General features: G+C 33.1%; 1 protein-coding gene across 1 annotated transcript; it reads right to left on the bottom strand.

Annotated features, from left to right (window-relative positions):
• Nucleotides 1-2,295: 2,295 nt before the first annotated feature.
• On the bottom strand, nt 2,296-6,041 carry LOC125837255 (amino acid transporter AVT1C-like). The gene is made up of 11 exons (XM_049516419.1): nt 5,770-6,041; nt 4,828-5,147; nt 4,528-4,742; nt 4,297-4,320; nt 4,007-4,187; nt 3,684-3,903; nt 3,406-3,541; nt 3,159-3,324; nt 3,011-3,054; nt 2,846-2,908; nt 2,296-2,603 (listed from the first exon to the last, which is right to left on the bottom strand). Exons 1-11 carry the CDS (start codon nt 5,976-5,978, stop codon nt 2,511-2,513), a joined length of 1,671 nt encoding a protein of 556 aa, XP_049372376.1. The 5' UTR covers nt 5,979-6,041; the 3' UTR covers nt 2,296-2,510.
• Nucleotides 6,042-10,245: the final 4,204 nt, after the last annotated feature.

The following is a 10,245-nucleotide window of genomic DNA, read 5'->3' as shown; positions in this document are numbered from 1 at the left end:
ACTTTTGCCTAATTTACAAGTAGAACAATCAATGGAAGCAACTGAAAATTGATTTTTATTTTCCAATAAACCAGAATTTGATAAATGAGACAACACAACAGAATTTGAATGTCCTAGACGCTTATGCCAAACCTCAGTCTTACTAGCAGTAGAAGTACAAGCAAAAGATAGAACAGGAGGAATGGAAAAGTGTATAGGAAACTTTAGGCCCCTTTGCGATTATCGTCCCTGACACCTGATCCTGCACAAGACAACCATTACAAGAAAAACTCACATCACAATTGTTATCTACCAATTGTCCAACTGAAATAAGACTAATTGAGAGCTTTGGTGAAACAAAAACATTCTTGAAAGTTGGAGTAATGTCCCCAACCTTGGTAATGGGTAAATTACTACCATTGGCAATCTGTATTTATGATGGACCTTGATAGTTACGAACATTTTTTAAGATGCTCGTTGAGTTGGTCATGTGATTGGAAACACCTGAATCAACAATCCAAAAATTAGATGTAACATCATTACCTTGTAATCCCAATGCTGAAAAGGCTGACACGATCATTTGTTGTACCAATTTAGGAGTAAGAACTTGTCCTGAAGATGAGTTATCATTAGTGGAACCATTTATCCCAGCTTGAAAAGCATTGATCCTACGATTTTGAGGGCGCGTGGGACATTCTTTGATAATGTGTCCTTGTTGTTTACAATAATTACAGAACTTCTTGCTACAATTGCTAGCCATATGACCATATTTCTTGCAACTGTAGCATTGAGTTCTACTCATATCCCTGCCCTTTCCTTTACCTTGAGCAGCAAATGCAACAGTGACATCATTTTCTTTCTTGAAAGCATTTTGTGTGACAAGACGTTGCTCTTCACGAAGTAATTCCATAAAGCAAACATCCAAAGAAGGAGACGGGTCACGATTCATCAAGTTAGAGCGAACACTCTCAAAGTCAGAGCGTAATTTCATCAAAAATTAGTCTCGCTTGTTTTGCTCATGAACTGCCTTAATCACTGATAGAGATTCAGTGGGTATTTTGGCATAGACAATATCTGTATATTCAGCCCATAAATTCTGAAATTCAGAAAAATAATCCTGAACAGAAAGACCTCCTTGAGAGTAATTAGCAATTTCATACTTTAACTGAAAACATCTTGCGCTATTATCTTGGTTGTAAACCTTTTGTAAGTAATCTCACATGGCCTTAGCTGTCTTGTATGGCCTGAGATTAAGAACAATAAGAGGGTCAATTGACCCTAGAATCCATGTCATCACCAAGCATCTTTAATCTTCCATTCACCTAGCTTTGTTGCATCAGTAGGAGTAAGATCGCTTCCATCTATATGGCCCCATAGTTCTTTACCGGTGACAAACAATTGAAACTGAAACTCCCAAGAAGATTAATTTTTTCCAGTAAAACGAACACTAAAGGATTCAAAGTGATGTGAATTCATGCTTTTGAATAGCTATGAAAACTACAAAGACTCAAGAAAGCAACTAGAATGACCAAGAACAAAATTCTCAGGTGGTAGGACTGATTGTCGATGAACAGTCAACCAAAAACCAAAAACCAAAAATCAAGATTTTCAAAAAAATAAATAGAAGGAACCATAGATGACTCTATGAAACAAGACAGCCAAGAGAAGGTTCTAATACCATGTCAATTTTCTGCTTAATACCTCTCAAAGTGAGAGTCTTTCCATTATATAGAGAAAATAAAGATTACACATCCCTAAAGATCCACCATTCCTATCCCTAAAGATCAACTCTCTACAAATCTGCTATTCAATCCCTCTAAATTTGCCTTGCTATCCCTCCAAATCAGCTATTCTATCACAATATTTATTCCTTTGATTCTACAACAAATGTATATGATCATACTAATTTATATCACTATATAATTACATTAATATATACAATCATTTAGATGTCCATCATGCTAACATATATAAGGTAATTCTGTCCATCAAGACTAGGACGGATGTGGATAAATTTGCTGAAATTTGAACCTGAAATCTCATGAAATATATCGAGGCTCGAAGACAAATATGAACTAAAAAACAAGAACTCACATATATAGGTATAATTTTTGTACTTCTCCAATTATTTTTAAGGTATAATGAGATGACATCTCCAAAATTTATATGTCACATCGACGTCGAGTGTTCACGATATATAATAAATGAGTTGAAATGTTTAGTTGGTAGAATGTACGCAGACATTATCATTACCTTGTGGAGGTAGAGATGTTATTTCTGAAAGACACTCGGCTCAAGATCCCAAGACTGAATTAGTAAAAAAGAAAATGAAGCAATCTATATATAGCCATATGCTTTGAGTAACATGCAATCAATATGACATAAAGTTTCTTCTCTAAAAGACAAAAAAATGATTGCATCAAAATCACAAGTCTGAGACCAAGAGCAGAACACACTGAGAAAATGAAATTTTGTTAAATCTAAGACTTGAAAACATCTATAATGGCCATTGTATTGCCAATTTTCTTCACTCATAAGTTGTGGATGATTTTGGAGAGAGCTGAGTAGGATCCAATAACTGCTGATATGCTGCCTATTATGATGATAAGTATACATGTTACTACCTGCATAGCAACAAAAAAAAAAGGCGGATTTAGGACGGGTTCAATAGTACAACTGTAACGCAAAAGGATTTGGAAAGTATACATATATATAACGAAGATCACGTTCATTTGAACCTACTGACTATCGAAACAACAAATGGTTTGAGATAGATATAGGGTGTGTTTGGTATAGAGGAAAACTTTTTCCAGGGAAAACATTTTCCTTCATACCGGACACGCCCATAGAGGAACTTCTCTTGTACCTGAATGGGGCTTGTTTTTCCCTTCAAAATTCTCAAGAAGCAAGCACAAGGTAGAATCAATGTCTGAAATATAAGAAAAGATCATATATATTAGTACAAGTCAATAAATGAAAACAGAAAATCGATCTATTTAACGAAAACATAGAACTGGTATGAAGGACTCACAACGAGCATCGTGAAAAATGATCCGATCAGCGCCATCACAAATCCTGCAGGAGAATCAATACATAAGTTTGATATCATTTTTCTTTTTGAGGGCAAGAACACAATGTTCAGGCAATATTGATAAGTACATTATAGCAGCTTAACTTACCGAAAAATGGAACTTTAAGAGCCACGAATAATGTGGACATCACCAGTGCTGTTCTAATGAGGATACTGTACATGTGAGATTTGGTGTGGTTCGATGGTATCAACTCCTCCAAACTCATAGCCACTGGGGCCATAGTCAATGCATATTTTGTGAATGGATTAACGATCTACAAAAGAAGCAGACGATTTGTCATCACGTGTAAATGGTTGTATCAAGGAGAGAATTCGATCAATCAGTTTTCACTTACCGTGGTCCAAAAAGCAATCTTGGAGGCAACTAAATCTGTAGGCAAGTTTAGAGTAAACTGGGATTCAGCTGAGTCCCCAAACATCATGTATCCCATAACAGCTGCTCCGGCATACAACGCAGTCACAATAGCAAAACTGCATCCAAATTGTATCCACATTCACAATGAACATATCAGAAAAGCAGGATTTGTTATCTAAGGAAATTCAGAATGTAGACGCGGATAAGCTCTATATATAGCTCAACCTTGGTGTTGTTTTGATGTGTGAATATATTTACCTGGTAAAGAGGACAGCAGGGAATTGGCTACGTTTCTCCAATGATGTGTATATATTGGGAAACACTGCATGCCCGGAGTAACAATATCCATAAAGTCCAATAGCAACAGGAAGACTAGAAAGATTCAGAACAGTTTCTTTGCTTTGAGTGCCAACGTGATCGACTAAACCAAGCCAGTACAAGCAAATGACAACCATCACAGAAGCAATAACTCCTCCAGCTGAAAATTATAGACATCCAATTCAGAATTTTCATTGTCCAACAATCAGTTTTTTTTGGTACTTCAGAGATGAAGCTCTTCTAATAGGATGTTAGCTACTAACCTGATATGTAACTAAGAACAGTGAGGTCTCGCAGCCAAACGGTAGGAAGAACAGCTAGGGTGGTTACCAAGGCAAAGAGATGCCGTGCATCTAATTGGTAGCCTCCTAAATTCAAGTGTGCATTTGGAAATAAAGCCGATAGGTTATCTCCCTCCAAAATTATGTATTCAACACAACAGGACTGCAAATGAAGGACAAAATTAATGAAGCATATACCAGGATGAGGCACAATGTTGGAAATTAATAAGCCGAAGGATATTATAAACAACGTGTAGGCAACATAAACTTACATATAACTCCACGTACAAAATTATCTGCATCCACAAATACACAAAAGAAGAAAAGAATCAGTATCAGGAAGGCAGTGATTCTTGTATACTTATGCTTAAACTGTCAAATATGTAGCTAGTCTAACATTATTTATGTACCAGACATGAGATGATTTGCCCAAAAAAATGAAAATACGGATTTTTATAACTAAGGTTGAAGTGCAAAGATAACTGACAGTCAATAGAACATACTGATATGATAATTCTTCCAACTGTACCAAAAGCTGCCTGACCAATATCCGGATAAGTCTCAAGCCCTGGTTGGCTGTCTAAGCAGTATCTCAGGAGTATGCCAGTATAGTAAGAAAGCACACCGAAGATGAACAATAGAGAAAGCCCTGCCCATCCACCTTCCTTCACAGCATAAGGTGTAGAAAGGATTCCTACTCCACATAGAACATTAATACCTGTATGAAAACAATATGTTCCTCACAAACCTTCAATGAAATATCTGTACGATGGATTACATTATACTGTGTTCAGAGAACTAACCGTTTAGGACGCCTTGGCCATAGGAACTTTGACGGGAAACTGGTAATTCATGTGCCACCGATTTGTCATCAGGAAATTTCTTAATGGCAGATCTCCTTGATGGAAGAGGAGGCAGTAAAGTATGAGAGCTGCGCCGCTGTGGTGGTTGATCCTCTTCTGCTTGTGATATGAGAGGCTTATGAAGAGAAGGCAACACTTCAGGAGTGTGTCTCCTTGTGAGTGATGAGGCAAGAAATGAGCTGCCTAAACGTGTTAATGAAGGTGTCCCGAGGAAGGTAAGACTTGGCGAGGGCACGCTACTGTATATGTCCATAGATTGCCTACAAGAAGTGTTTCACAAAGATTAGAGGTACGAAATATGAAACAGGAACCAGGAGGAAAGCAAAATGTAACTAGTAATCATTCAAGAACTCGAACAATGATGGCACCTCGATGAGCTTATGAGTCAAAAGATTCATCTTCCGACACAGTTCATAATGGAAAAAGGATCATTCAATGAACAGAGAAACCTCATCATGCTACCAAATTACAACAACTGCAATGACTCAATCCAAACAAGTTGAGGCCGGTTATATGAATCCTCAATGCTCCATTTAAGCCCACATAAGACTAATATTATACAAAATAAGTACTAGAAGTTAAACCCCATTATCCTATCAACGACAACAACATACCCGTGAATCCCACAAGTGGGGTCGGGAGAGGATAGAGTGTATGCAAACCTTCCTCGACTCAAGTACAACAAATCAAACGACAGTGAAGAAAACGTAGCAACTAACAAGGAAAATCGTGCAGCGCATTCAGAAAAGGCAGAAAAGGAACAGTAACAACCACAATATAGTGCGATAACTGAAACACAATAAACAACATAAAGCCAAATGATTCAAACATCTATTCCAACTCAAGATATTGAAATGAACCAAAAGTAAATCTTTCGAATACCTATAACTCTGAGGCCAAGCAGGGTTATAAGAGCTAGGTTTGCTCTCGAGCCGATCATTATGATTATCATCATCATCATTAGAGTATTTTGAAGAATCAGATTCATTTCCATCTCTATTTTCTTCAGATTTATTCAAATGCTTCTCCTGATGATCATCCTCTTCATCACTCTCTATGTAAAAACTATGATCAGAGACAGAATTCCTCATCTTCTGTCTCTCTTCAATCCTTCAAAAAACTCTGCAAAAACACAAAATCCCCACCCCTTAATCACAAAAATATATCCTCAAAAATACCATTTAGGCTACAAAATCAAGCTCTAAATGGAAACTAAATGAACCATCAACTAAAATCTTTACAAGAAAAATGTGGAAAACCCCTTTCCTTCGTCGAAAAATTATACTATACGTACAAATAAGGTAAAAAAACAATCTTTAAGGCTTTCATGTTAGTCATACACGTAAAATTTTTGTAAATCAAGAAAATTAGAGGCACCCCATAAATAAAGAAAGTCCAAGATTTGAAAAGGCAAGAATCTTTTTTATTCCAAAATAAAGATTATGAAAGTAAGAGTCAAGGTCATGACAAAGATTTGATTTTTATTGAAAAATTTCAACTTTCCAAAGACAAATTCAAGAATCAAAAGTATCCCTCTTTCATAAACAAAGAAAAAAAAAGTGAAAAACAGAAACAACTTTCTAATTATTAGAAGAAAAATTCTTACTTTTAGCAATGAATATCAAAAGGGTATTTCTTGTTCTTGCTGAAAAATCTCCAAAGACTTTGGCTTTTTCAAAATTTTGAGCAGACACTGAGATTACTACTATATGATATTCTTGAAATTATATATTTTGAGAGAAAAAAAGAAAGGGAAATTATTGGTGTATTGTATTATGGTGATTCTTGATCTTTATATATATAATGAGTAGAAGATGATGACACAAATTATAAATGGGTTATTTATTTCCCTATGACAGCACTGCACATGACCAACTTTTGGTCCCTTCATGGTATTATTTGGTTATGGGATAGGATTGGATGTTCGGATATTTCGTGAGATTATTTTATTATTTTTAAATAGGAAAAAGGATAAATATATTCCAAACTATCAGAAATAATATGCAGATACCCTCCGTCATACTTTTGGGACATTGGTTCCGCTGTCATTCAAAAACTAGAGCACATATTCCCTTTATACTAACGGACATACACGTGTCACAATCTTATCCACCGATCTAACATTTATTAAATATCGGATCGACGGATAAGATTGTGTCACGTGTCCCTATTTAGTCTTCCGGAGTGAATGACATATTTGCTCTAGTTTTTTAACGGCAGGGACACCAATGTCCCAAAAGTATGACAGAGGACATTTGCACACCATTTATGTTAGAGTGAAGGGCATATTTGCTCTAGTTTTAAATTTTAATTTTTGTATTTGATCTTTGATTTGGTATGAATTTAAGAAAGTAAAAAGGATTTGTTAAAGATTTGTAGTTTTAAATTCAAAATATGTAGAATATATCAGAATATTCTTTAATTTTAGGTGTAATACATAAATATGTATTTTAACTTTGGTTCAGCTGAGTGTGCACAAGTAAACATTCAATTGTGTAAAAAATTTAAGAGACACATTCGTCCTACATGGTATCCTACGTGATAATTTTATATACTATGCGGCATCTTATGTGTATTATGTTACATAGGACATGTATGTCTACTTGTTCAATTTTGTACAAGTTTAAATGTTTACTTGTGCACGTTCAAAGTTGGAGAATATAAATGACATCTGAAGCCAAGATAAATGATATATTTATATATTATGTCTTAGTTTTATGATTTTATATAAACATATGTAATGTAGAAAGTTAGAATTAAAGACTAAAAAGGAAAATAATTAGTAATATTTTTAATGGACTAAAAAGGAAAGTAATTGAAACTAGTGAAATGTTCATTACCCAGGTATAGTTTCAAAGTTTTAAGTTGGAGTCTCACATTACAGAACAATTATTTTATTTGTAAATCAGCTTCAAAGAACGGTTGGAAATTATCTCCATACAAAGAAAGTCTTCATTTGGAAAAAAATATATTCAAATTTTAAATGGATTTGACATTCTAAGATAATGAAATCAAGTTTCAAGTCGATTAATTAGGCCAATCAACCAAAAAAAAAAAAGGTCCAAATCAAGATTAATGTGGATTTGATGTATAGTTGAAAGTTGTCAAATAAATTAAAAGAGTTGAAAAGAATATCAAAATATAAGCTTCAAAATAGAATTAAATATATAATCTCCACAATTATCTTTATTCCACCGATAAAAAACCTAACAACTACTACCTAGTTCTAATTGGTCAAAAAAAAAAAACAAAGTTCTAATAATTGGTCTCAATCAAATTATCAAACTTAACTTTTATCTATAGAATTATAGACTTACTTTTTCCATTTGTAAACTATTTTCATGTAGATGAGATATTGTAGGTGCTTTGAGAATTTACGTAATTTTTACACTTGCATAGCCGTCCATTAATATGAACTAGAGTTTATAGGTTACAAGTTTGAGTCGTAACTTTTTTTTATTAATAGTTATATTAGGATATGATGTCTACTTCATATAAGATGCAATTTCTTTTTTGAATTTTTTGTGAACACACCATATTTAGTGGTGGAGTCAGAAATTTAGTGAAGGACGCAAAATTGCATACACACTTATAATACCTAACATTTAAACTTTGTACGCCACATAATTTTCTGACTAAGTGTTTGCATCAGACCACCCTCCACCTAAGGTGGCTCCATCCATGGACATACTTTATGCATTAGACTAACCTTTCATTGCCGTTCGTCAATATATTTAATAGCCAATAAATATATATTTATGTTATCGAGTACATAAACTTATGAAGATATAAATGTCGGAAATTAAGTGTCCGAAAATTGTCTAGTTTCCTTTATATTATTAATTACTATACTTTTCTTTGATTTTCATTATTACATGTGTTAATATAACTTATGTTTCCTCAATAATTTGCCATCTATATAAGAATGAATTTATCTACCACGCACTCAAAAATAATGACTACGGATTTTTCCAACTGTTCCCAAACCAATAAATTGGGGCCAATTGTACTTAAAAGCAGCAGTTATGGCTCAGTGGAACCAGTAATATGACAACACAAACCAAGTTGCTTCAATACGTAATTATTTTATGTTTTTTCTTTAAAAAAATTTGAATTATCACTTATAAATGGTGGAATATTAAAATATTCCAGTATAAACCCTTATATTTCTAGATCCACTCTTTTAAAAATAATAATAAAAAATTAGTAATACTATATTGTCGGCAGTGATTTTTTATTTGTCTGAATGTTTTATTGACGTTACATCGAAATGTTGTTATAAAATATATGTAATATAATATGACAAAAAAACTTAATTTTAAAAAGAATTAATTATTATAATAAAATATTATTATAAAGAATGATTATCATAGAAAGATCAAACTAATCTTTAGAAAAAAAGATAGACTTTTATATAAAGATCACAACTAGAAGAATTAAAACATATAAACAGTTTTAGTTTGATTTGGTTTGGTACTATACTTTTCTAAAACGAAAATCGAAGAATTGAATCGAAGTTTGAACTAAACCGAAGAATTGAACACCCACTTCTACGAAGAATTGAACTTTTGAAAAATAACGCCGATACAAATCAAAAAATAAAGGACTGAATTAATCTAATTTGGTTCGATTTTTTCATAGTTTTTAATAAAACTATATCACAATCATAGTGATAAGCTTTTTTAATTTTATTTTTTGTCAAATGAAATTATAATTGACAATTTGTAGGGGCCAGTGGGACCCAAGCTGACTTGGCATGGTGCATAAGTCCATAGACCAATACAGTCGTGATCGTATCCCTATGATCCTAACAGGTGGGAAAAATTCAGATCAATTTGTGAGTATCTCGATTATTTTACGGAAAAAGTAAAATATTAACTTTAACTTAAGAACAATACGAGATAGTTGATAGTATTAATACTATAATAATTAGTTATGAGGAGTATTATTTTGTGCAGATACTAATTATACAAGATTTAATTATTCCTTATAACTCATATATGTATTAGTTATGCGAATTTTTAAATTACAAATCAAACATTGTATTAATTCTCTATATTACCAAACGTGATAATAATAATACAAAATTTAATACCTGCAAAACTCACCTTCAAATCAAGTATCAAAAAACTCCTAAAGGTTTAAATTTATATAAATATGTTAAATTCAGAACTTAATTATTAATACTAAACTCATTTTTTCAAAATTCAAAAAATTCATAAAATTAAAATCAGCCTTTACCTTTACGGTCAGTATATATAAACTAGCCTTGTTTAAAAAAAAATAAATCAATATTATATTCATACATTAAAATTCGATTAATTTAGATTTGCACGTACGGTCATTACTCGTGGTGGT

Source organism: Solanum verrucosum, unplaced genomic scaffold, assembly GCF_900185275.1.
Source record: "Solanum verrucosum unplaced genomic scaffold, falcon-dt-bn FXZP01000165.1, whole genome shotgun sequence".
In the NCBI taxonomy this organism is placed as follows: domain Eukaryota; kingdom Viridiplantae; phylum Streptophyta; class Magnoliopsida; order Solanales; family Solanaceae; genus Solanum; species Solanum verrucosum.
This window is presented reverse-complemented; position numbering and strand designations above follow the sequence as displayed.

What these genes read in the sequence shown, in the direction of transcription:
- LOC125837255 (XM_049516419.1), bottom strand. Translation starts at nt 5,978, where the DNA reads ATGAGGAATTCTGTCTCTGATCATAGTTTTTACATAGAGAGTGATGAA. An exon ending in TCTTAAAGTTCCATTTTTCG is followed by an intron (nt 3,055 to 3,158) that starts GTAAGTTAAGCT and finishes ATTCTCCTGCAG; the next exon opens with GATTTGTGATGGCGCTGATC. An exon ending in GAAAAACAAGCCCCATTCAG is followed by an intron (nt 2,604 to 2,845) that starts GTACAAGAGAAG and finishes GTTGCTATGCAG; the next exon opens with GTAGTAACATGTATACTTAT.